The following is a 27,650-nucleotide window of genomic DNA, read 5'->3' on the forward strand; positions in this document are numbered from 1 at the left end:
TTGAGAGTGGTTACATTTCTTAAGCCCCATCCCTCAGCATTTTACCAAAACAGTGGCGGGGTGGCCTTTATTATTGTTTAAACAGCAGATTGTTGCTTTAACGTAAAGTATTACAGCTTTTAATGACTGTGCTACATTGCCGGTCTTTCAGCTTTTAATAAATTCTATTTCAGCATTTGGGGGTGAAGCACAAACTGTATAAAGCAATACTGTAATATATATGCAACTAGGCTACACCCTAGATTGACAGGCTCTATGTGCAGTGACTAGAATTACATTAAAAAATCCATCTAACACTTGTTTTTAATGGCAAGCTCTTGGCTAGCTTTATTGGGACAGTTGGCCAATGGGCGGAGAGTGAAGGAGTTACAGTAAGAGGCGCTAAAGTTCAGGCAGGAGTGTTGCAGGCAGCACTCTATGTCCTGCCAACAGCCTTACGGTGGCACAATGCCTGACTAAGTTGTTGACCCATGGCCCCCACCTGCCCTGTCCGTGCAGCATCTCTCAGCCACCCAGGGGGCCCATCAAGTCTCCCTCCGCACTGCCCACCAGAAACAGAAGGCCTTTGACTCATGCCCATCTGTCCTGGTAGTATGTATGGGAAAGCAAAGGTAGTGGGATCCTGGTGACTTAATGTGCCCTCTCAAGAGAAGTAGCCCATCTTATGAACTGAGAAGTGAAGTTTGGCCACAAACAACCTTTCAAAGAACGCAGATTTCCCTATGATTCATCATGGGGTAAAAACAGGCAAAATGCACAACAAACCTTACCTGCTGTTCCATATAATATTTAACCATCAAGGGCTCACTAAGAAAAGGTGGGTTGACACACACACAGCGTGTTAGAGAAGAAAGACTTACCTGGCCAGGTTGAATATCTAAACATTGGAGCACTTCTAAGCATGACAGGTGTGTGCAGTGTCTGTTCAGCCAAGATGGTGGAGTCATCTTTGAGTCATCTTTACGTCTGTCCTGGTGACCAGGCTCCATGGGAGCAAAACCAGAGTAAGACAACCTACTCCCCCTTCCATGGCTGGCTGACTCTACAAGCAACATCAAGAGCCACTCTCCATGATGATCTCAAGGTGGGACAAGCAGACATGTTGGCATGCCATGGTCTGAAGAGAATTGGAAGGGCACAGACATGATGAGAGTGACATGACAAACACACAGCAACTTTGTAAGATACTATTCTAGCTAGTGGCTAATGCAATAAATGCCACTAATTGTGGATGGCAGAAAGAATGGTTTTAGCGAGCTAAAAACATGTAGCTAACATTTCTGGCTAAGCTAGCTAGGTATCAGAAAATATGAAGCATGGATCCGTTTTTTCGATCTAGTTATCCAGCTACAGTAAATACCTAGCTACTTAGAAAACTACACAGTAAACCAAATCAAAGTGGGCTCCAGGACACCTTTTTACACTAGAGTGCAGTACTCAGTAGAAGAAGACCACATTGAAGAGAGCTATCTAATTTCAAAGTGGAGAAGTGCGAAATGATTTGTGTAGCTTCTAGCGTTAGACAGCTAATAGCTAGCTATTCTCAGGTGCATATTCATAGAAAACTATCGGGGAAAAGTGTTCGTATATGTGCGTTCCGTTCAGCTGTAGTAACTTAGCTAGTTAGTAGCAAGTGTTACAATACCTTGAATAACTTGCAACTGGACGATGCAAATTGTACTTATGACATTGGTCTTAGCGCAATAGTATACTTACTTTGTTATGTTAGCTATGTGTCATGATGGTTTCAATTACATGATGAAACATTTTTTTTGCTAGATAATAGCTGGCATACGAACAGAGTTTTTAAACCACTTCCTCCACCAGTACTGCAATCAAGTGACTGCAACGCCAAGCTCACCGACGTCACCCAAGGTGCATAGCCAATCAGCTGTTGCGAAGGAAGAGGGGGGCTTGTTTTTGAAAAGACGCGCTGGTCTTGGGAGAAAAAGTAGCAGTGGCAGTACTTGCTAGCGAGCCACAATTGCAAATGTGAAACAATTATAGTCAAAGGTAGGCTGTGGGTGTATTATACTTCGCTCCACAACATAAGTAATGTTTATGATGTATTTTACAACTCGCAGCACTTGCTGTTTTCGCTCGGAGGTGAGCTTCTATGACTCTTTGTTGACTGCTAATGTTAGCTAGCCACAAGAAGGCACTACGGGCGACGACTACACGAGACATTCAAGTCGCCCTGTTCTTTATGTAACAAAATATGTGTATATATTCACTGCTTAAAATGTAACGTCGAATGCAAGTAGGTAGCTATGTTATTACTTATTAAGCTGGAGACTCTTACCTTTCTCACTAGCTTTAAGCACCAGCTGTCAGAGCAGCTCACAGATCACTGCACCTGTACATAGCTCATCTGTAAATAGCCCATCCAATCTACCTCATCACCATACTGTATTTATTTATTTATCTTGCTCCTTTGCACCCCAGTATCTCAACTTGCACATTCATCTTCTGCACATCCTACCATTCCAGTGTTTAATTGTTATATCGTAATTACTTTGCCACCATGGCCTATTTATTGCCTTACCTCTCTTATCCTACCTCATTTGCACATGCTGTATATAGATTTTCCTACTGTATTATTGTTTGTATGTTTGTTTATTCCATGTGTAACTCTGTGTTGTTGTATGTGTCAAACTGCTTTACTTTAGCTTGGCCAGGTCGCAGTTGCAAATGAGAACTTGTTCTCAACAAGCCTACCTGGTTAAATAAAGGTGAAATAAATAAATAAATACAAATTATGTCTGGCCATGCCCAATTCCCCAAAGCCTGGTCTCTGCTCCACTCCAATGGAGTATATCAGAAACATCCTTCACTGTGGAGTTTAGTCAGCTAAAGCATCTTCCTTGTGCTCTCTCAACTAGATCAATACACAATAAGAAGAGTCATGGACGTGTGCAGCCATGTCAAAGTGGTTGTTCGTGTGCGGCCAACTAATGACAATGAGAAGTGCGAGAACTTCAGAAATGTGGTCCAAGTTGTGGACAACCACATGCTAATATTTGACCCCAAGGAACAGCAAATGACATCTTTCGGGGAACCAAGAGTTCAAAACAGAGATGTCAACAAGAGAGCCAATAAGGACCTGAAATTTGTCTTTGATAATGTTTTTGGGGAGGATTCTTCTCAGGTGGATATCTTTGAGAACACCACTAAAAGGATACTTGATGGAGTGTTGAATGGCTTTAACTGTACAGGTAATAAAATAGGCTTGAGCCTACTAATCTTTACAGGACTACACCGTTTGATTAGTAGGCCTATGACTATGTGCACATTGAGACAGACGTTGTGAAAAGTGTTGCAAATAGCTTAATTTAAATTAATGTCATAGTACAGAGGACCATTATAGAAATAGTCATTAGTATACTACAGTAGCCAACATCTTTGTACCCCATTTAGCAGTTAAATTCCAATAAATTTGGTGTCACATTTAAACCTACCAAAATCAGATTTATTTGAAGTGGAAGTTTTGATCATGTTTGATTACTAATCCCTCTCTGAAATGTTGCAGTCTTCGCTTATGGCGCAACAGGAGCAGGCAAGACACACACCATGTTGGGCTCAAGCAATGACCCGGGTGTGATGTATCGCACCATGACAGAGCTCTTCAACCGTATGGATCAAGTCAAGGAAGAGAAAATATTCGATGTAGCATTTTCTTATCTTGAGGTGACTCTGGTTTCATCTGTCTGATTTTACAAGTAATACATTTACACAGAAATCAAGGAATAATCTTCCTCCATCATACCTGGGAATTAAAGAAACACATTTTATTAATGAACAATCAGAATTTAAATTGCCAAAAGAAACCAGCCAAGTTCTTGTCATAACTGGTTTTCAGGTGTATAATGAGCAGATCCGGGACCTCTTGGCTAATGTGGGCCCACTTGCAGTGAGGGAGGACCCATCGAATGGAGTGGTTGTCCAAGGCCTTACTCTGCACCAGGTTAGTGATCGACAGGTTATTTGTTGTCTGTCAGGTGTGTTTGTTGTCCTTTTTTCCCTAGTTGAATGAATTTACATCTATTTTTAATGGACGTGTACTGATTTTATTTGTGTAAAAGTATTCATGTGACCTATTTTGTAGCCTAAGTCTGCTGAGCACCTCCTTGAAGCTTTGGATTATGGCAATCGGAATAGAACGCAACACCCCACTGACATGAATGCCACCTCGTCACGGTCCCATGCTGTATTTCAGGTATGCTATTTCAATGGAGTGGCGTCATCTACCTTTCCTCCTTTACCAGACAGCAAGCAGGTTTACCCACTGCATTCACTGAACAGGTAAAGATGAAATTGTTGGTGTTCTTGTCCCACTAGATTTACTTGACGCAACAGGACAGGACGGCCAGCCTTAATCCAAACGTCCGTGTGGCCAAAATGAGCCTGATTGACCTCGCTGGCTCCGAGCGAGCAAATGCCACTAACGCAAAGGGAGCACGTCAACGGGAAGGCGCTAACATCAACCGTTCACTCCTTGCCCTGGGAAATGTCATCAACGCTCTGGCTGACCCTAAGGTATGTGTAAAGCATCTTGATGCATGTTTCTCATTGAATATGACAAATTATTAAAAGGAAATGTTTCTGCTCACAGAATTCAATATAATTCAAAAAGGTGGTTGATCTTTTGACAATAACACCCACAGGCATTTCTGTGAGACTCGTAAGCAATGTTGAGCAGGCCTTGGTGCTGCTTCCTCACCACTGAGAATACACAAATTTATGTCTAGATTTAATACTAAGACAGGTGTGTCAAACTCATTTTGCCCGGGGGCCGCATTCGGTGTTCGAAGTCCAGAGGGACGCACTGAAACTTATATTTCCTTGCCATCAAAATTTGCTAAAGATAGTCCTCTATCCATCATTTTTGGAATTTTCAATGCTCCCGGATTGTCTGGCTTTCATTTCTGGGATTATTAGCCAGCTGGACACAGTCAAGAAACGGTATGAATGTAGGATCATTATCATTTCTACACAGTTTCCATTTGGTTTTAGTCATTTTAAACTATTGAGTTCATTCCCCCCCACACACTTTTATCCAAAGCGACTTAGTCATGTGTGCATAGATTTTATTTATGGGTGGTCCCGGTAATTGAACCCACTACCGTGGTGTTACAACTGATTACATATGTTTATCTCACTGGTGAATGGTGTTAGGGTTATCCTTTGCTGTCATTCATTTTCACTGTGCCAGTTGATTTCTGTGGTCACTGCATTTTTTAAGATTATTTTTTTCTTGTGGATTTTTAGGTCGGCCTAGTCTAATTTATTCTGCCTTCATTTTGTTTGTATGTTGTTTAATTGATTGCAATTTTACATCACACTGGCAGCAATACTCCCTTGCTCTGTCATTGCCAGACAAAAAGTGAGCAGCTCCCTGTGACTCAAGGAGCCTTGCTTGGTCTGTTAGCAAGCCAAATATTTGGATAAGATTTAATTCCAGTTGCATACATTAACCTGTCACTGAGTCTTTTTGGTTTACCACTGACCCTGGGGATTCCACAAGCAGGCCACATGCATTTAGGAAATGCTGCACAAACATGCCACGCAGTACCAAAATGTATTTTTATTATGGCACCATTGTTCGCTTTAGGGAATGATACCTTGATGTCCCAGCTAGGACTGGTCCCATGGCCATGAATTGCAGTTGCACATTTAGCCTTTGTGGTTTTCTCCATTGGCCCATTTCCTCTCTCTCTCGGGCTGTACATTGTAAATCTTGCTCTGACGAAAGACTCATTTTGCTTAATTGGGACAACCTCCTTTTAGCTGCAAACTTTGAGCTCCCATAGGATCAGCTGGAAATATAAGGGTTTCCTGGTTCCAGATGTAGGTTTCGGCCAGGGAGAACAGCTGGGCAGCCCCCAGCCCATTGCAGATCACTTTTCCTCTGCAAGTGCCTGGTAATTCCTGCCATTTGAGTCTCCATGCGACTGTGACTCACCTGAACAGATGTAATGTACTCAAGACGCATCTGTGCCATTAGTGAAGCCAGGCTGAATTCAGACCTAGCACATTCACACCAGCAGAAGATAATGTGCTTGGGCGTTTTCATTTTCTATAGAAATGAAAGGTATCTATCTATCTGACAGAAACCTGTTTATGGAAACAAATAGTTACCGTTTGCCAAAGTAAAAATACGAATGTGTATATACAAAACATTAAGAATACCTTCCTAATATTGAGTCGTCCCCCCCCCCCCCCCCCCCCCCGCACTCAGAACAGCCTCAATTTGTCAGGGCATGGACTCTGCAAGATATCAAAAGCGTTCCACAGGGATGCTGGCCCATATTGACTCCAATGCTTCCCACAGTTGGCTGGATGTTCTTTGGGTGGCGGACCATTCTTGACACACACTGGAAACTGTTGAGCATGTAAAACCCAGCAGTGTTGCAGATCTTGACACAAACAAGTGTTTCCTGGCACCTACTACCATACTTCGTTCCAAGGCACCTAAGTGTTTTGCCTTGCCCATTCACCCTTTGAATGGCACACATACACAATCCATCTCTCAATTGTCTCAAAGCTTAAAAATAATTATTTAACCTGTCTCCTCACCTACATCTACTCTGATTTTGAAGTGGATTTAACAAGTGACTTCAATAAGGGATCATAGCTTTCACCTGGACAGTCTGTCATGGAGGGAGCAGGTGTTCTTGATATTTTGGACATTCAGTGTATGACTGTTCTAAAATGGCCCCCTATACAGCCTTATTAGTGTTGTAAGGCTGTATGCCTTATTAGTGCGTTGTCCCATTGTCACTGGACATTTACTGTATGAGTCCCAAGGGGTCATAGGACTGTGGTCAATTGCATTTTAACGCAAGCAAGAGGGAATTAATTGGTATAAATAAAAAAATATATTTTATGTTCTATGAGGTTTGTCAGACCTTTACCAATCCCAAACCTGAATGTGTAGGCCTAACCTTTTCCTGTTTTGCACTTTTACTCTTTTCTCAGGCTAATGTTGATTTTGCTTGATTTATTATAGCAGAGTAAGAAGGCCCACATTCCATACAGGGACAGCAAGCTAACACGACTCCTTAAAGATTCTCTTGGCGGGAACTGCAGGACGGTCATGATTGCCAACATTAGCCCCTCCTCCAAATCTTATGACGACACCCACAACACACTGAAATACGCCAACCGGGCCAAAGAGATCAAATCATCGGTCAGTAAACTACTCACCCATCCCAACAATGTTATAGGATTTATTTAGTCCTCTTTGGATGTCTTTTTAAAAGCCAAACATGAGTTCAGGGGTGGTTTTGATAGGGAAACTTGTACTACATGGCATTTCTTACAATATTTCTGTTTGTAATGCCTCTCTTTCTCCTTCCATACGTTTTTACATGCATGTTCTTGTCCTGTTCTTTAGCTCAAGAGGAATGTTGTCAGCTTGGACAGTCACATCGGCCAGTATGCAGTGATATGCGAGAGGCAGCGAGAAGAGGTAATATAAGATGAAACACCAATCTCTACTACGCAGACTGGAGGCCCTTAGGTTCCGAAAATGTGTGGACATACATTTCACCTTTTATCAACAGTTTATGCTATTTCAGATCATTCAGTTGAAGAAGAAGTTGAAAGAGAATGAGGAGAGGAAGATGGACCCTCTTGTTCCTGGAGTCTCTAATACCATTTCCAGTCAGAACCAAACAGAGATTCACAAGTAGGTGCTTATTTATTGTACCAATGTGCATGCAACAACCAAAAGGCAAAACTTGTATTTATACAGTAATACAAGTTCTGTTATGCATAATATGCAACCACACTTGAGTGTCCTTTAAACTTGTACACTTTAATTGAAATCCATAGATAATTTATCATGTTGAGAGGAAAGTACAAAGCCCAAGGACCTGGGCTTTGGGTGGAGAGTTTGCTCTGCATTTTTGATAGGGGAAGCTGTGAGCCACATAAAAAATAAAACTACACATATAATATATCGGTATTAGTTAAAAACGTCCTTCCTTCACTCCCCTCCAAGGGCTGCAGTGGCGTCTGTTTAAAAAGGGAGAGAGGGAAAGGGAAGGGGGGGGGTGGAGCTGAATGAGTCTCATTCCCACGCATTTCATTCACCGGCATCAGAATTCACAACTCGCACAATGTGAGGCTCTGAAGAGAGGCAGCATGCTTCTCACACAATTAAAAATTCATCAGTCTGGCAAGGCCACGGCGGCTCCTACGTCACAGGGGTTACATTGGAGATTGCAGTCACATTTCAGAGGCTGCTCTCCACTGTCTGTTTATTTATTTACCTGCATATCCCTCTTCCTTTACCAGAATGAGACATTGTTGCAATGCCTCTGCCTTATTGGGTGAAAGCTGCTGATGGTGGTCCAGGGCAGCTGCCTGATTTGAACACTGTTCAACCTGTTGAGTTGTACAATAACATTGTATTTTTACTTGAGGAAGGGCAAACACTGAAAAGTTATATTTTTATAAACCTTTGCCCTCCATTATTAAGCAAAGACTCCATTTAACAATAACTGGCTGGTTGGTTGCCCCTTTTTCTGGACAGGGTGTCAGAGTCCCTACAGAGCATTTTCTCCAGCCGTACTCAGATCAGGAGGGAGCACCTTGTTCTGGAGCGGCAGCTCAAGGAGAACGAGTTACGTCAGCGTCACAGCGAGGAGTGCAACCAGCAGGCCCAGCTCTTCGGTGCCAAAGACAAGACTGAGAAGGTCTGAAAAAGGCCCTGCTTATCACCATGTCATTTTAGCCAGAAAATGGTCCCAGAAGGAGCATGTCTTTTATGATGTACCAGTGATAGATGGATGTTTAAAGTGCATACACGCCGTTGTCATATCCAAATCTGATAGGCTCTGTTGTTGAATAGGCCACCTGCAAGCACGAGCGCAAGCTGGCTTCCCTGCTCACACAGCAGCAGCACATCCGCAAGAGGCTGAAGGAGGTTGAGCTGTGCTTCCTTGAGAATGAGGGCTGGCTGCACCGCGTGGAGAATGACTTGAAGCTACTGGGACAGGACACCCAGCCACAAGTGGTGAGGCAACTGCTGGAGGGGTCAGGAGATATGGAATCACTTGACCCAGGGGTGGTGTTAGAGTGGTGTGGTATATGGGTTATTATGTTCATGTACTGGTAGGGGAGATGTAGAGGAAGATGGTCCCTCCAGGATTCCGTGATAGTGTTTTTCTCTATCTTTGTTTTTGCTAAATCAACAATTCCCTGCATATTATGTGAGGGTTTGCAAATTTGACCAATCACCGCACTATTTCTGCATAAAACAGTAAAAAGATTGCTATATTAATCGCTTAAAGCTGACCCATCACCGCAGTACAAAAAGAGGGCTCGCAATTGAAATCAAATTGTATTTGTCACATGCGAAGTTCTTACTTTACAAGCCCTTAACCAACAATGCGGTTCAAGAAATAGTTAAGAAAATATCAACTAAATAAACTAAAGTTTTCAACAACAAAAAGTTACACAATAAATAACAATAACTAGGCTATGTACAGGCGGTACCGGTACAGGTTAGTCGAGGTAATTTGACCATATAGGTAGGGGTAAAGTGACGATGCATAGATAATAAACAGCGAGTAGCAGCAGTGTAAAACCAAAGGGAGGGGGTCCATGTCAATTGTCTGGGTGGCCATTTGATTAAATGTTGAGCAGTCTTATGGCTTGGGGGTAGATGTTGTTAAGGGGCCTTTTGGACTTAGACTTGGCGCTCCGGTACTGCTTGCTGTGCGGTAGCAGAGAGAACAGTCTATGACTTTAGTGACTGGAGTCTGACAATTTTTGGGGGCCTTCCTCTGACACTGCCTAGTATATGGGTCCTGGATGGCAGAAAGCTTGGCCTCAGTGATGTACTGGGCCATACGCACTACCCTCTGTAGCGCCTTCGGTCGGATGCCGAGCAGTTGCCATACCAGGCGGTGATGCAACCGGTCAGGATGTTCTCGATGGTGCAGCTATAGAACTTTTTGAAGATCTGGGGACCCATGCCAAATCTTTTCAGTCTCCTGAGGGGGAAAAGGCATTGTTATGCCCTCTTCACAAGTTTCTTGGTGTGTTTGTACCATGATAGTTTGTTGGGTATGTCCACGATCAGTTCCTTTGTCTTGCTCACGTTGAAGGAGAGGTTGTTGTCCTGACACCACACTGCCATGTCTCTGACCTTCTACCTATAGGCTGGCCATCATTGTCGTAATCAGGCCTACCTACCACTGTTGTGTCGTCGGGAAACTTCATGATGGTATTGGAGTCGTGGATGAACAGGGAGTACAGGAGGGGACTAAGCATGCACCCCTGAGGGGCCCCCGTGTTGAGGATCAAGCCACACGTCAACACACACTTTTTTTCCCTCGTCAGTGCGTTGTTGTCCCGCAAATATCACAGAATATCCTCACAAAATCCTGGAGTGATTGGGAAGACTTATTGACAATGCTGCTAATTGTAAGCTACCTAAACTAAGCCATATTTTTGGTTGCTGACTCTCTGTATCAGATCCATATAATAAACTAATTGCTTATAAGTTGAAATGGTTCAACTTATACACTGCTCAAAAAAATAAAGGGAACACTTAAACAACACAATGTAACTCTAAGTCAATCACACTTCTGTGAAATCAAACTGTCCACTTAGGAAGCAACACTGATTGACAATAAATGTCACATGCTGTTGTGCAAATGGTATAGACAACAGGTGGAAATTATAGGCAATTAGCAAGACACCCCCAATAAAGGAGTGGTTCTGCAGGTGGTGAACATAGACCACTTCTCAGTTCCTATGCTTCCTGGCTGATGTTTTGGTCACTTTTGAATGCTGGCGGTGCTTTCACTCTAGTGGTAGCATGAGACGGAGTCTACAACCCACACAAGTGGCTCAGGTAGTGCAGCTCATCCAGGATGGCACATCAATGCGAGCTGTGGCAAGATGGTTTGCTGTGTCTGTCAGCGTAGTGTCCAGAGCATGGAGGCGCTACCAGGAAACAGGCCAGTACATCAGGAGACGTGGAGGAGGCCGTAGGAGGGCAACAACCCAGCAGCAGGACCGCTACCTCCGCCTTTGTGCAAGGAGGAGCAGGAGGAGCACTGCCAGAGCCCTGCAAAATGACCTCCAGCAGGCCACAAATGTGCATGTGTCTGCTCAAACGGTCAGAAACAAACTCCATGAGGGTGGTATGAGGGCTCGACGTCCACAGGTGGGGGTTGTGCTTACAGCCCAACACCGCACAGGACGTTTGACATTTGCCAGAGAACACCAAGATTGGCAAATTCGCCACTGGCGCCCTGTGCTCTTCACAGATGAAAGCAGGTTCACACTGAGCACATGTGACAGTCTGGAGACGCCGTGGAGAACGTTCTGCTGCCTGCAACATCCTCCAGCGTGACCGGTTTGGCGGTGGGTCAGTCATGGTGTGGTGTGGCATTTCTTTGGGGGGCCGCACAGCCCTCCATGTGCTCGCCAGAGGTAGCCTGACTGCCATTAGGTACCGAGATGAGATCCTCAGACCCCTTGTGAGACCATATGCTGGTGCGGTTGGCCCTGGGTTCCTCCTAATGCAAGACAATGCTAGACCTCATGTGGCTGGAGTGTGTCAGCAATTCCTGCAAGAGGAAGGCATTGATGCTATGGACTGGCCCGCCCGTTCCCCAGACCTGAATTCAATTGAGAACATCTGGGACATCATGTCTCACTCCATCCACCAACACCACGTTGCACCACAGACTGTCCAGGAGTTTGCGGATGCTTTAGTCCAGGTCTGGGAGGAGATCCCTCAGGAGACCATCCGCCACCTCATCAGGAGCATGCCCAGGCATTGTAGGGAGGTCATACAGGCACGTGGAGGCCACACACACTACTGAGCCTCATTTTGACTTGTTTTAAGGACATTGCATCAAAGTTAGATCAGCCTGTAGTGTGGTTTTCCACTTTAATTTTGAGTGTGACTCCAAATCCAGACCTCCATGGGTTGATAAATTTGATTTCCATTGATCATTTTTGTGTGATTTTGTTGTCAGCACATTCAACTATGTAAAGAAAAAAGTATTTAATAAGAATATTTCATTCATTCAGATCTAGAATGTGTTATTTTAGTGTTCCCTTTATTTTTTTGAGCAGTGTAGTTAAGGGGAACTATCCCTTTTAAATGTTATTTTCCATCTCCCAGAGTACATTTTAGAAGGGATGGAAACAGGAATTTTGCTCTATGCAACCTTTTTATTTTTTACTTCTGGTTTGTTTGTTTTTGCAAATACGTCTCAAATGTTGTTGTGACAGTTTGTTTTCTTCCATCTGTTCTGGTAATTAGGACTGTGCTTATTTTATTGCTCTTGTTCACTGGTGGATGATTGAGGTGAGTGGATCAATGATCTTCACGCATCCCTCACACAGCCAGTTACCTAAACCATGTAGATGTTTTTTTCCTCTTTCTCATCCCTCTTCTAGGAAGTGGCACAGAACAATGATTCATCCGCTTGTCAAATGTTCTCTCTGCTGTCGTTTAGTATACTCTTTTACGTCAGAGGTGGATGACAGCTTTTTTTTTTCTTTTTTTTTACCCAGAAGACAGGTTCTCAGAGATGAAGCATGGCACAAAATAAACCCCTCAAGACTCATTGTCTTGTGCGTCACTGATGACTCCCTGCCAGCCTGTTCTCTAGCTGTGGTCAGGGTTACTCAATATGTTCCCTCGTGGTCATTTCCCCAGCTCTTCCACTTTCCCCTTTCCCCCTCAGGTACTCCAGAAGGACCTTCGCTGCCACAGGCTCCAGCTACAGGTAGAGGACCTCAAGCAGCACATTGAGCAAATGACCCACCTCATCGGCATCCAGGACCAGGAGAACAAACAGACTAAAAAGTAGGTCATTTTTATTTTACAGGGTTCAACACATAATGTTATCACCATACCAACATTTGGACTTTGATACCGATATTCATTGTAGCATTTGATACTCTTTACCCCAGCAATACGACAGTGGAAAAATACCTCACTTCCTGTATAAAACATGTGGCCAAGCCAACGCTCCAGCTGGAGAGCTACTTTTGTTCCTGTTGAGCAGCTGATTGCTGGAGTCTGATATGCTACAGCAGGGCTGGAACAAAAGCCTGGAATTACATATCAGAGTTGAATCATCCACCTGTATCCACTGAAGACAGAGAGTGGAAATGCAGTGATATTACCATAAGATGGCCTTAAGTCTTAAAGGGGTTTGTTAGACTTTTCAGACCTGTAAAGTGGACTTAAGTCAATCCGAGCCAGTACTCCACAACATCTGTTGTAGAGATATTGCTACATGTTTTAGAAGGTATCTTCAGGCCTAATCCTACATGAATGGGAAAATATGGTCAGGTAGACACAGGCATATTAAGATGGGAATAATATTTATGAATAATTGAGTATGAGTAGTGACTCACACTGTACTATGTGAGTATGAATGGCTGTGTGCCTTCCATACCTGTCATACATTACCTCCAGAGAATGTACAGTGTTGTTGTTGGTTACTTATATGAATTAGTGAATAGAGAGTATTAGTCTTTTGAATTATACTATACTAGGTGTTGCATACATATGCAACACAATTCACTTTGGCACCTTTTTACACTATAAATTGTGATACTGACTCAACGGAACATCTTTTACGCCTGAGTTTCATGCTTTCTTCTGTTCAGAATGGTGCACATGCTGCTGCCTGCCTACAGCAGACAGTACTGGACGCTGAGGGGGTCGGGCCTGGTCACAGCTGCCGACGAGGCTGAGAACCAGGACCTGGAGCACCTGGTCCTCAGGGAGAGGGGTGTGGTGTGGGCCGATCAGGAGAAGGCAGGGGAGCAGAAGGACGAGGAGACCCAGGCTGAGGGTTCCAGGCTTAGGCCAGAGCTCGTACCCATCCTGTCATTTTCACACCTCATCTGTCCCCATCAAAACAGTCCCTGCAGTAGTAAGTCATGACTTCACACCTTATGTTGTCTTAAAAAAAGCAGAATTGGCTTCAACTCCCAGTCACAACGATGACATGTAAATTCCCCCTGAGGGGTATACTATCATGCCCATTCTTTCTAGAAAATCTAAATATTTTTTGGCAAGTTAGCTGGCCATTTATCTTGCTTTGTAGTATACCCCCCTGGTCGACTGTTTAATCATCTGTTGTAGTGCTTTATTTTCAGGCCACCAGTGGCCATACAGCAATATCTGGTGGCCCTGGGCTATTGGGCTCTATTTACTGTTGATCATGGGAGCCTACACACACGGGAGCCACCATTCTCCAGGTCCTATCACACCCTGTATAACCCAGCACCAGTGCGCCATCAGGCCTCCTTTCATGACATTCAGCCCCTAGGAGACAATGGAGCGTGAACCAAAGCTGGCCAGCAATACTTAATTACTATGTTGCTGTCCATCAAATGTCAGCAGGTGCACCCCGCACCTGTCCCCCTGTACCAGTCACATGCTTGTTTCCCTGTGTCTTTTATTTTGTGTTTTTGGCCCTGTCCACTTGTGCTTATAGTTGAGTGATATCCTGTAATTTGACCCTCCTTTCACAAGCCATGAGCACAAATGTATGATACCAGATCTCAATAGGTCCCGTCCGTTTGTTCTATTCCCTCCGTTTTCACCTTGCAATGACTGTCCTGAAGACAACTGTTATTATTTATTTAAAGCTACATTTATTGAAAGGCCCAGTGCAGTCAAAAATGTGATTTCCTGAATTTTATATACAGTATATATATATATATATATATATTGTGTTTAAGTGTTCCCTTTATTTTATATATACACTGCTCAAAGAAATAAAGGGAACACTTAAACAACACAATGTAACTCCAAGTCAATCACACTTCTGTGAAATCAAACTGTCCACTTAGGAAGCAACACTGATTGACAATACATTTCACATGCTGTTGTGCAAATGGAATAGACAACAGGTGGAAACTGTAGGCAATTAGCAAGACACCCCCAATAAAGGAGTGGTTCTGCAGGTGGTGACCATAGACCACTTCTCAGTTCATATGCTTCCTGGCTGATGTTTTGGTCACGTTTGAATGCTGGCGATGCTTTCACGCTAGTGGTAGCATGAGACGGAGTCTACAACCCACACAAGTGGCTCAGGTAGTGCAGCTCATCCAGGATGGCACTTCAATGCGAGCTGTGGCAAGAAGGTTTGCTGTGTCTGTCAGTGTAGTGTCCAGAGCATGGAGGAGACAGGCCAGTACATCAGGAGACGTGGAGGAGGCCGTAGGAGGGCAACAACCCAACAGCAGGACCGCTACCTCCGCCTTTGTGCAAGGAGGAGCAGGAGGAACACTGCCAGAGCCCTGCAAAATGACCTCCAGCAGGCCACAAATGTGCATGTGTCTGCTCAAACGGTCAGAAACAAACTCCATGAGGGTGGTATGAGGGCCCGACGTCCACAGGCGGGGGTTGTGCTTACAGCCCAACACCGTGCAGGACGTTTGGCATTTGCCGGAGAACACCAAGATTGGCAAATTTTCCACTGGCGCCCTGTGCTCTTCACAGATGAAAGCAGGTTCACATTGAGCACGTGACAGACGTGACAGAGTCTGGAGACGCCGTGGAGAACGTCCTGCTGCCTGCAACATCCTCCAGCGTGACCGGTTTGGCGGTAGGTCAGTCATGGTGTGAGGTAGCCTGACTGCCATTAGGTACTGAGATGAGATCCTCAGACCCCTTGTGAGACCATATGCTGGTGCGGTTGGCCCTGGGTTCCTCCTAATGCAAGACAATGCTAGACCTCATGTGGCTGGAGTGTGTCAGCAGTTCCTGCAAGAGGAAGGCATTGATGCTATGGACTGGCCCGCCCGTTCCCCAGACCTGAATCCAATTGAGCACATCTGGGACATCATGTCTCGCTCAATCCACTAACGCCACGTTGCACCACAGACTGTCCAGGAGTTGGCGGATGCTTTAGTCCAGGTCTGGGAGGAGATCCCTCAGGAGACCATCCGCCACCTCATCAGGAGCATGCCCAGGCGTTTTAGGGAGGTCATACAGGCACGTGGAGGCCACACACACTACTGAGCCTCATTTTGACTTGTTTTAAGGACATTACATCAAAGTTGGATCAGCCTGTAGTATGGTTTTCCACTTTAATTTTGAGTGTGACTCCAAATCCAGACCTCCATGGGTTGATAAATTTGATTTCCATTGATAATTTTTGTGTGATTTTGTTGTCAGCACATTCAACTATGTAAAAGAAAAAAAGTATTTAATAAGAATATTTCATTCATTCAGATCTAGAATGTGTTATTTTAGTGTTCCCTTTATTTTTTTGAGCAGTGTATATTTCTACGCTATGAAATTATGATAATTCCCTTTTATAGTTTAAGAAAAGACTGCCTTAATGTCTGCCTGTTTTGGCAGGATGGCAATTTGGCCTGCCTGGTGACATCACCAAGTGGTGAATTAGTTAATAAGAATGAGTTCCAAACCTCTGCCAATAACAGATAGTTTTCCCTTCCCCATTCAGGCCACCCCCAGACAGTCCTAGAAAACTTATTCCTTGAGAAATTCCTTTGCTCAGAAGCTATTTTTGTTTCTTTGTTTTCAATTAAAATGGTTAAAATCACATTAAAGAACTTGTTACCCAGAAATGATTTCATATTTTGATAAAAAATGGCTGCATTGAACTTTTAACCCCTTACACTTGTGGGCTTTGGATAGGGATAGAGGTAAATGTTTCTTACAGAAAAACAAAAAAATATGGAAATGTATAGCCATGGTAGAAATTTAAAGGGAACTGTGGAGATTATGGGAAAATTATTAGACTAAAGGTTAGGCCAACCGTTCAGCTGACACGAGACTGAATCCAAACATTTCACTGTTGATTTTATGTGCATTTTTAAATTTACTGTAGTTTTTTTGCCGCATTTGTTTTTTAACAAAATCCAAAAATTCTCCCCGCAGTAACATGCTAAGAATATTCTTGGGAAATTTGAGATGGGTGCAACAAAAGACAAAAACATTAAAATGTTTGAGTGTGAGGTCTAACTGATGTTTCCAAGTGGCCACACACCTCAAGTGTGCACAGTTCCAAATTAATTTCAATGCAGTTTTACGACTCAGAAGCCCTCAACTATACATTGCTTTTTTGAGCTCTCATAACTGTGCCGTTTAGGAATTAGAGCAAGCATACTTGTAGTTGCCCTGCATCCTCGTCTTTACACAAGTATTGTTGCTTACACAATCCAAAACAGTCAATTTTTATAAATCACAATTTGGGTCAGGTGGGTGAAATTTGAGCGCTTGTTCTATTGCCAACATGACTAGCAAAATGATAAAAAATTTGATCTTAGTGTTAGGCTTTCACAAAGCAATTCAGAGAAACAGATTGTAATTTTGATGCGCACGGAATGGATTCATGAGTAAATTCAAATGTGTGGTCCGCAGCAAATGTTTCCACAATACAACAAACCGGCTCATTCTGTTCAGGACAACCCAGGGTATAACACCATGTTATTTTGTACATCAAACATAGTAATCATACATGTTGACAATGTATATTACATGAGTTTTATGATATGGAAATGTGAAGTGCACATTGGGACTCATGTATGACATCAAAGCAGTATTTATTATAATCCTTAGCATCTCATCTTTCAAAATACATAGAGTCCTGGCAATTTACAGCAGTTTCCTCACTCAGACAGAACATTTTCTAAAGTTGACAAATTAGCGGAAGGGATGGGGGCAACTTCTTGTCGTGTGCGGTGCTCAAGTTCAGAACGGCTGTCAGTCAAAACCCATACAGAGCTGTGAAGTGCAGAGCCTGACATCTGACATCATGTATAGCATGTTACTGTACAGCCATTACGTTCCAATTTAGGTGCTTATCAATGTCCAAATCTGCCATTTTCAACCCAAATGCAGATACAAGTGTAAAGGGCGACCCATTCGTTAACCAAGCAAGTGTACAACAGTAGATTTTGATGCGCAGTTCATGATGACTTTTCACATTTGCCACAGCCAAATGCTGAGGCACGATTGTGTCTGTTCTATTGATAACTGTGCAGGCTGAGCTGTGATGCTAGTCATGCTGTGTGTTGTGCTGATAACTGGGGGGGTGGCATGGTATTCATGAAGGAGGCGGTGTTGTTGAACATACTGTTGTCTGTCACTCAGGTGCTGAGAAACATAAGAGGAGAGTCTCGCTGCGCCTTCAACCCAATCCATCATCGAAAGGTAAACCTGTCTTTACTCTCCCTCAGGCCTGCTAACCTGGTCATTAATCTAACAGCTTGCCACATGGAATCCTTCATAGTGACAGTCCGAGGGGATCAAATATGTCCATCAAAGTCATCACTCCTGTGGTAAAAGCTCTGTTTCAGCTGTTAATTGTTCATCAGCAATTTCAGTTGTGCTAAAACTGGTTCCAGGATTCACTAGTATAAACTTGGGGTGTTAACAGAGAAGGCTTGTTTCAGAAGACCACAAAGACTGGAATGGTTAAAATAATGAACTGGCAATATTAAACATCCCCACTGTAGTGGTCAAACTGAAGTGCGACCATGAGTAATATTGATCTGTGGATTAAGTGTTTTTTATTGTTTTATTCCCACTGATCACTGGTGTTTAGTGTAACAACTTAGTTTCCCTTCTGCCAACCTCAAGAGATGATGGGACATCAATTGGCACTCCAACTGATTCTTAAGCAAGGAAAAATACAAAAAATAGGCATTCTGTAAATAAACTACAAAAACTATTCCGACATGAAATAGAATGTAATTTCCAGTTGTTCAGCAATGCAGACTTTCTGTTCTGGAACTAAAGATATTTTGTGAAAATGAAATGACACTTGAGACCCCTTTAGAGAAAGAAAAGGACTGGGAAAACCTTTAGGGAAGTACAATAAGGAAGTATGTGAAATATGGCCGTCCAAATTGTCTGTAATGATATTTTCTGCTGAACAGGTGGTCTACATTTGATTGAAACACATTGTGGGAAACATCAGCTACATTTTTAAAGAAAACAACACCAGATGACCACGGCGCAACAGGAAATAGCTTAAAAAACACTTTTTACTAGGGCTGCCACAATTACCGTTTAACCATCATGAAAATAAAATAATCCTCATAACAGTTTTAAAACGTGTTTTTTGAGGAACAGCTGACTGAAGACTGGACAGCTGGGCAATTGTGCGGCTGAGTGTTTCTGGGGACGGCCAGGCATTTGTGCGGTTGAGTCTGTTTCTGCGGTGACATGGACTTAACTTAAGGGGTTATCATAGTCCAAAACCGGCACACATATACACTTCAGTTTTCTAGAATATTGGACCGTTAGCTTTCATACTTTTCTCATTCTCAGTACAGCTCAAGCAGTTTCTCCAATTGTCAACACATTCAAATGAATAGAGGATGCGTACCGGAGACGCGTTGGTTGGGAATTGTAGGAAGGTGTGTGTTCGGGCTTTGTTTCCCCTGCAGATGGTGGTCTCAGAGCCAGGTAGCTATGTCACAATGGGACACTGGACTATCGCTTCTGTGTATGATTTACGCTTTTGATATGAAATAAGATCTTGTCCAAATCATGTTACCTGTTCGTGTGAAATGTTTTTTTTTTTTCTGTGTTTGTGTAACTAGCATCAGAGCTTGAGTATGGAAATCCTCCCTCTCCAACCTTTTTATTACTGCACCATCTCTAAGTGGATACGAGGGCAGGTCACCACACATGACCCTCTCAATAGGTTTCTGCACCCCGCCAGTCCAATGCCTTGTACCCATCCCTTTATCTCCCTTCAGCACAGGATGGCCCACACAATTTCAATCACTCTTCTCTCTCTCTCTCCTGCAACCTCGTTCTGTGCCAGTCTTACTTTTTCCTGCTCGATCACTCTCTCCCTCCTTGCCCCCTCCCCCTTTCCTCCATATCTTGTACTCAGTCAATCCAGCATCCAGCCCTCCCAACCCAGGCTGCTCAAACCTCATTCATGAAAATGCAAATTCACTGCAGTGAAAAGAAGGTAGGCAAGGCAAGCGTAAAACGCCCCTGCCCCGTCAGCAAGAACAGCAGCAGCGCTATAAAGAGGGAGGCAGCAGCCAAGCGACCCTAATACGGCGCTGTCTCCACCAGAAATAGCACCTCATGCATGTATTAATCCTACAAGCCAAAAATATGTGATTGAAAGAACTTGGCTGCCATTTATTGCCGGGCCAGATCTCCGTCAGAGAAGCAGTACCATTTATCACTGTCCCCTCATCCTGCCTTGCTATCTGAGCTGTGACTCAAATTTCCTAAATATTGCATTCTGCTCTTCACATGAATAAATAGGTCCATTAATCTTCCATATCTCCCCCTCCCTTTTATGATACGCAAATATGTTGTTAAAAATGTGAGCATTGTCGTTTAAAAGCTTCTACATTAAACAATTGAGTTGGTTGTTCTATTTTGTCTGTGGGGGGGGTGGGGTTAGAGTAGGCAAATTGATATGTCAAATCCACTACCACACAGCTCACATTTCTGGGAATTGCCTCCTCCTCAGTAAAATGTAGTAGGTAGGAAGCGGCGTCACAGGGCTGTGGTCAGCAGCATGTAAATGATGCAGCCGCAGTGTCTCACTGCAACAAGTGAATCTGCCTCCTCGTGCTCTGATGCAACGTGCTCTCCACTTTACTCTTAAACACCAGCTTTTATACTCGAACAACCCTGCTAACGTTCTTTTGGTGACAATCCTCAATCTCAGCCAGGTTTTTATCATAGTCTTCCTATTCTCGTAAAACATTGTATTTATTCTTGTTAATACATTTAAGCTCTTATTACATAATTAAATCCCAAAATTCTATTCATTACATTTAGGCCGGTTAATGGAAGACCCATATATATTAAAACGACTTTGGTGTATATTAAAAATTAATTGTGTAGCCTATATCAATTATTCCCATTTAATCAGTTGTATGTAAAGTTAGTTGTATCTAAGTTAGTCTTGATCAAATGACCAATAATTAACAGTATGTAGTGTGTATGACTCATCCTCACTGATGACTAATATGGTGATCCATTCAGTGTAGCTGTATCCTTTATACGACAGGTTGCTAAGCGTGTGAGTCATCCATTATGGCTAGTGATTGTGAACCACTTATACCATGAAATAAATTAGGACTAATCATTGGATATGTCCACTCCTGCTTTGTCGGCCATAAGTTGTTTTCCCTCGTTCCTTGCTTTGTGTTCCATAAGGATTTTATGTGGCCTTGTTATGTTTACATGATTGGTTAAAGGTCCAATGCAGCAGATGTTATCTCCATATCAATTCATTTCTGGATAACAATTAAGTAATCTTACCGTGATTGTATTCCATAAAAATGGTCAAAAAGAAGCAAAAATAGAGCAATTTCTCAAGCAAGAATTGTTCTAAGACTGTCTGGGGAGGGGAAAACTGAAAATTAGCTGTTATTGGCAGAATGGTTTTGAACTCTCTTATTGGTCTGTTAAGTAGTTTGCCGCCTGGCGATGTCACAGGGCAGGCCAAAACTCCATCCCACCAAAACAGGCTTAAATTTCAGTATTTTCAAACAGATCTTATTAAAATATACACTGAGTTTACAAAACTGTATGAACACTAACCAGGTGAATCCAGGTGTAAGATATTGAATCCACTTCCTTATTGAATCCACTTCAATCACTGTAGATGAATGGGAGGAGACCGGTTAAAGAAGGATTTATGAGACAATTGAGACATGGCTTGTGTATGTGTGCCATTGGGGGTCAATAGGCAAGATAAAAGATTTGAAGTGGCAGTGGTCTACGGCACTACATCGCAGTGCTAGCTGTGCCACTAGAGATTCTGGGTTTGGGTCCAGGCTCTGTCGCAGCCGGCCACGACCAGGAGACTCATGGGGCGGCGCACAATTGGCCCAGCGTCGTCCGGGTTAGGGGAGGGTTTGGTCGGCAGTGATGTCCTTGTCCCATCGCGCACTAGCGACTCCTGGGGTGGGCCAGACGCAGTACACTCTGAAAACCGTGTTTTTGACTGCACTGGGCCTTTAAGTCTTGGTTTCTTTGAAACATCATATTATATTTTTCTTTTGCCTTACTCGATTTGATTCATTTTCTTCTTTCCCCTACTTAGCCATATTCAATGTCACAGTAGCTGGGCTTGTCGGGACAGGTGAAACTCAATTTGTGGGCATGAATGTGTCCCGGCCCTTTCTCCCTTACACCTCTGATTAATGTCTGCACTGTGTAAAGGTCACCAGGTTCACTTTCTTTGGCTACCTCTACACTTCTCCAACTGCCAAAAGATGAGAACCCTTATTAGGCCTACTGCAGACATGGACTTCTCCTTTCAGTGTTTTACAGAGAGGTTATTCCTTCATCTTTCAATGGTAGTGATACGCTGTGTCTTATTTTTATACCGGCGCCAACTAAGATCTATTCGGATGTGATTGATTTTCTTAAAATATGATTATGGTGCTCTAACACAGATGGTAAGGCCATGCAGGGGTCAAAGTTCTCAGGAGGGTGATTATTTTGGATATAAAATAACACTCCAGACCACATGAATGTCTAAGACTAGATAGAATGTATGTAGAAATTGTAATGGACATACAGTTGAAGTTGGAAATTTACATACACCTTCGCCAAATAAATTTAATCTCCGTTTTTCACAATTCCTGACATTTAATCCTAGTAAAAATATCATTGTTTTAGGTCATTTAGGATCACCACTTTATTTTAAGAATGTGAAATGTCAGAATAATAGTAGAGAGAATTATATATTTCAGCTTTTATTTATTTCATCACATTTCCAGTGGGTCAGAAGTTTACATACACTCAATTAGTATTTGGTAGCATTTCCTTTAAATTGTTTAACTTGGGTCAAACTTTTCGGGTAGCCTTCCACAAGCTTCCCACAATAAGTTGGGTGAATTTTGGCCCATTCCTCCTGACAGAGCTGGTGTAACTGAGTCAGGTTTGTAGGCCTCCTTGTTCGCACACGCCTTTTCAGTTCTGCCCACACATTTTCTATAGGATTGAGGTCAGGGCTTTGTGATGGCCACTTCAATACCTTGACTTTGTTGTCCTTAAGCCATTTTGCCACAACTTTGGAAGTATGCCCTGGTCATTGTCCATTTGGAAGACCCATTTGCGACCCAGCTTTAACTTTCTGACGGATGTCTTGAGATGTTGCTTCAATATATCCACCTAATTTTCCTCCATCATGATGCCATCTATTTTTTGAAGTGCACCAGCCCCTCGTGCAGCAAAGCACCCCAACAATATGATGCTGCCACCCCCGTGCTTCACGGTTGGAATGGTGTTCTTCGGCTTGCAAGCCTCCCCTTTTTTCCTCCAAACATAACGATGGTCATTATGGCCAAACTGTTCTATTTTTGTTTCATCAGACCAGAGGACATTTCTCCAAAAAGTATGATCTTTGTCCCCATGTGCAGTTGCAAACCGTGGTCTGGCTTTTTTATGGCGGTTTTGGAGCAGTGGCTTCTTCCTTGCTGAGCAGCCTTTCAGATTATGTCAATATAGGTCTCGTTTCACTGTGGATATAAATATTTTTGTACCTGTTTCCTCCAGCAGCTTCACAAGGTCCTTTGCTGTTGTTCTGTTCATCATTTTCTGGAATTTTCCAAGCTGTTTAAAGGCACAGTCAACTTAGTGTAACTTCTGACCCACTGGAATTGTGATAGTAAAATAATCTGTCTGTAAACAATTGTTGGAATAATTACTTGTGTCATGCACAAAGTAGATGTCTTAACCGACTTGCCGAAACTATAGTTTGTGAATGAGAAATTTGTGGAGTGATTGAAAAATTAGTTTTAATTACTCCAACCTAAATGTATGTAAACTTCCAACTTCAACTGTATGTACCCCTATTTATTGATTTATTTATTGTTGCAGGTATGCTCATGCCACCATGAATCCCCCTAGTGGTTTTGTGTTTATTTTGACAGTCTTGGGGGGCAATAAATGCATTCATAAGTAATGGGGCCTGTGTATAGTGGATACACTGGTCACAGAGGTTTGGGTAGGCAAATGGAACAATTGTAGTGCTTTGTAATACAGAGCTGGAAATAAAACTAGCTCTCTTGTCTGAGGCACGTTCAGAGGGGGTGAGTTGTGGAGTGTTTGAAAAACGAGTTTTAATGACTCCAACCTAAGTGTATGTAATCTTCCGACTTCAACTGTATCTATTTTCAAATAACTGCTCTTTTTCATGACCGTAAATCGATTTAGATAAACAAATCGGTCATTAAAAAATCTGTGCTGCCCTCTGTTGAATTTTGAAATCCCGATGTGTACCTCGAGCCAAAACGTTTATCATAAGACTTTAAAAAATAAAAATAAAAATTATTTTCATCCCTGGGCCATGTATGACATTTCTATGGCAAACAACTGGCATGTTGTTAGTGAATACCCACATGCTGAAGCCGACAGCCTACTGTGATTTAGACTGGATAATGCATTCTTATCTTGCACTTGAGATCAAACTAGTAAACCATGTAGCAAGGCCTCACCAACCACTAACAGAAAAAGTGTTCTGGCTGAACAGGATGAACCCTGGACCCTGTTCAGGGAGAAGCAAGTTTATAGAACGCTCCTATATAAATGTGTGTAGAACAGATGTGACTGTTTGTTAAGTAAAATATGGAACTCTTTATGTTTTATATCCGCAACATTCCAAAGGTCTTAACACAGTGAATACATTCAAGGTGTATGCACTTTCATGTAAGTGCTTGGTGGAGGATGTTTCTAAATTACTTTACAGAATTTTTTTTTTTTATGTTTTAATAGAAGTCAGGGTTGAGGTCAATTCCATTTGACCTCTCAATTCAATAAGGGATATGTAGACCTATGCCTAAATTGAAAAATCCTCTAATTGTCAATTCGCAGTGCATGGATTGGACTGTATTGAAATGGAATTGACCTTGATGAAGTGTGTTGTGTAACTTGATAGCAATTTATTTGATCATGCATAGGCCAACATTTGTTAGGTTCTTTGTGGCTTCTTCATAAAAAATACGTCATATTGATGTTGTTTTCTAGGCCCAGCAGCCCAGGTGACAGTGATGGAACCCATTCCCAAGAAACATACCAGGAGGAAGCTGGCAGTGTCTCCACCAAACCCTGGGAGTGTTGCCTCAGCGCAGGCTCCCATGGTCCTCCAGGAGGTTTTAAGACAGGAGGGGATGTTTCCACTGCTCTACACTCCAGATGCCAGTGGTACACTCAACAGGCCTTCACTCCTGCCTCTCCAGCACTATGCAGTCAATGACCCCAACATGACATTTGACATTGAAGATGAAGACAATGAATCAGCTCTTGCCAACGCTACCGTCGTCCTTTACCAATGTAGCCCCAATCATCAAGCGGTGTCTTCGTGCCCCTTGAGTCCAAGCCCACAGCAGGCTCCCCGAGCCAATGACATGAGCAAACCCCCCAAAAGGTGGGTGTGGTATTGTCGAAGATGGTCATCATACTCCGTCATTTCAACAGTCCAGTTTAATATTAGCTGCTGAACAATGTAAAACAGTGCATACATTCATAGATTAAGACATTCTCAGTATATATATATTTTGCCTCTATTACTATTACAACAATTCTCATTTTTATTTTACACATTTTGTCCCAGGTGACAGAAATTGTATTAGGGTTTGAGCCCCTCCAAGTACTTATTTCTAAACGTTGAGCTGCCTTGTCTCTTAAGTTTTAGGTACGAGCAAGTGGCAGAATTGTCTAACGTATCAGAGTGCGGTACTCATTCCAGTCTGTTTATTTGATCACATGTAAGAGACTGTTCAAATATTGAGAAGGAAATTGCCTGACTTGTTCTTTCCCGCAGACTGGAGATACCGTCTCTGTTGGACATCCGACATGGCAAGACCTACATGGCCATGACTTCGGCTGCGCAGGGCAAACGCAAAATGAATTGGTAAGTGTGGTTGTGACATACTCAAAATACATGTTTCTTCGTGAAGGATCAGGGAAGGAAGTGTTGTGCTGCTCAGATATTAACACATTTCATCTCTTGTGTTTCCATCTCCCTCTGTAGCAGCAGCAGAGAGCAGGAAATCCTTTCAGCACCCAAGCACATAAAGCAGGACCCCACAGTAGTAGCAAGACCACTAAGAGTACGTCTTTTTGCTGGTGAGTGCAACAATACCAGTATTTCTCCCCTGAAGTGACCCAGGGAAAGAGTGTAGCTTGCTTTCATTCACTATTTATAAAAATACATGAAATGTGTGGCTATTTCCCCCTCTAAAATCCCCATGTTCATTCCAGTTAGTGGTGCTTACACTCAGAGCTCATGCCTACATCTCTCAGCTGCAACACAAAGTTCAGGGCAGGGCCAGGCCAGAACATGCTTTTTTTATATGCCTGTTATGAAGGACACTTGCTTTTAGAAAACCAAGCTGTTTTTAATCTACAATGGAGCTTGTCTGCCTGTTAATTATGGCACTTATTATTTTCATTTTAAGGATTTTGTTTGGCTTTTGGACAAAACTGCAGAATTTGGTTTCTCATCCGATTGCATACTTTTGGTGTGATGTGTATTAGACAGCAATTTGTTTTATTGTTCGATTTATGTATGTTCAGTAATCTAAAAAATAACTTATTTTTTATTTTTTAATAATGGGATTTTTCTCACTGCAAAGGAGGGGGCTCTATCTAAGCATTGTGTTTCTCCTTAGGGTCAGAGGAGAACAAGCCCAGAAGAGTTATGAGGAGTGTTTCTGAGGGGAATCTTCACCTCATGGATGTTCAGAGGAAAAAGTCCATATTCTATAAAACCTCCCAGAAATTCAAGAGTGTGACAAAGAGGATGTGAGGCCTGCTTTTGACCAGATGTTGCTGATGTCATGTAGAAATTAGGGAATCGTGTTTAGATGTGGAGAGAGAAATTAAATCCTATGGATTTCTTGGATAGTTTTTGCTTGAATTGTGTATGATTCTGAACTTGTTCTTAGTTTTATTTTTGGTTTTAGAATTTGTGTTTTTACATTTTTATTTCCTACATTAACATTTGTTGTACAGATAATTTGCTATTGTTATTTAGTAATAAAATATTTAGTTAACTAGTAATGTATGTGGTTGGTTTTTGACATGAATAATTCAACTCATCCAATAATTTTTTCTCAAATGGTTATTTTCTGGGCTTTTCCCTGTTTAGTATACATATATTTCCTTTCAATGTAAAATTGAACAGAAGGGGTAGATTGAGTTATCAGACATGCAGTTTTACTGTCAAGTCATGTGAGTGCTGTTGAAATGGAGACTTGTGATGTTTGTTCATTCTGCTTGTAACCCATCTGTATAGGGAAACTCATTCACCTGTGGAACTTTTTTCATTGTTCAATATCAGGCTACACATCATAAACAGACATGTAGGGCTCATTAAATATTAGGTCATAATGTCGAACAGTGTTAAGAATTCCAACTCACCGAGAGCTGTATTGAGCCCCATCTAGTTGCCGCTCTTAAGTAAATACATTTGTTTTCGACCAGCTCTAACAATAGTTGTTGTACATGCACTTTGATACCAGCTTCAAAGAAAGAATCTGACCTACATTATGTCTGGAAAGAAGCCAACTCATCACTTTAAATTCAGTCTTTCAGTTGCACAGCATCCAATGTGATCTTTATTTTTAGCCAGGAAGTTAATGCCATGTGCACAGATGGGGAGTCTACCTGTGCTGAG

The 27,650-nt window shown here is 42.5% G+C and overlaps 1 protein-coding gene across 7 annotated transcripts; it reads left to right on the forward strand.

The window, feature by feature from the left end:
• The first annotated feature begins 1,827 nt into the window (after positions 1-1,827).
• On the forward strand, positions 1,828-27,034 carry LOC110526523 (kinesin-like protein KIF18A). 7 transcript variants are annotated; one of them, XM_090238786.1, is made up of 19 exons: positions 1,909-2,013; positions 2,670-2,732; positions 2,883-3,215; positions 3,530-3,687; positions 3,860-3,964; positions 4,106-4,216; positions 4,339-4,536; positions 7,010-7,189; positions 7,397-7,471; positions 7,581-7,690; positions 8,540-8,702; positions 8,858-9,022; positions 12,723-12,844; positions 13,657-13,925; positions 18,125-18,184; positions 24,998-25,397; positions 25,794-25,883; positions 26,004-26,098; positions 26,644-27,034. In XM_090238786.1, the coding sequence occupies exons 3-19, from the start codon at positions 2,906-2,908 to the stop codon at positions 26,778-26,780; spliced, it is 2,748 nt and encodes a 915-aa protein (XP_090094912.1). In that variant the 5' UTR covers positions 1,909-2,013; positions 2,670-2,732; positions 2,883-2,905; the 3' UTR covers positions 26,781-27,034. The 7 variants fall into 7 exon arrangements, with proteins under 7 accessions (XP_021463236.3, XP_036836799.2, XP_090094912.1 ...); XM_090238787.1 differs by having other exon boundaries at positions 1,935-2,013; positions 7,013-7,189; XM_021607561.3 differs by lacking the exon at positions 2,670-2,732 and having other exon boundaries at positions 1,828-2,013.
• The last annotated feature ends 616 nt before the right edge of the window (positions 27,035-27,650 follow it).

The sequence above is a fragment of the Oncorhynchus mykiss genome, chromosome 6 (genome assembly GCF_057628025.1).
Source record: "Oncorhynchus mykiss isolate SJ-2025 chromosome 6, ASM5762802v1, whole genome shotgun sequence".
Lineage (NCBI taxonomy): Eukaryota > Metazoa > Chordata > Actinopteri > Salmoniformes > Salmonidae > Oncorhynchus > Oncorhynchus mykiss.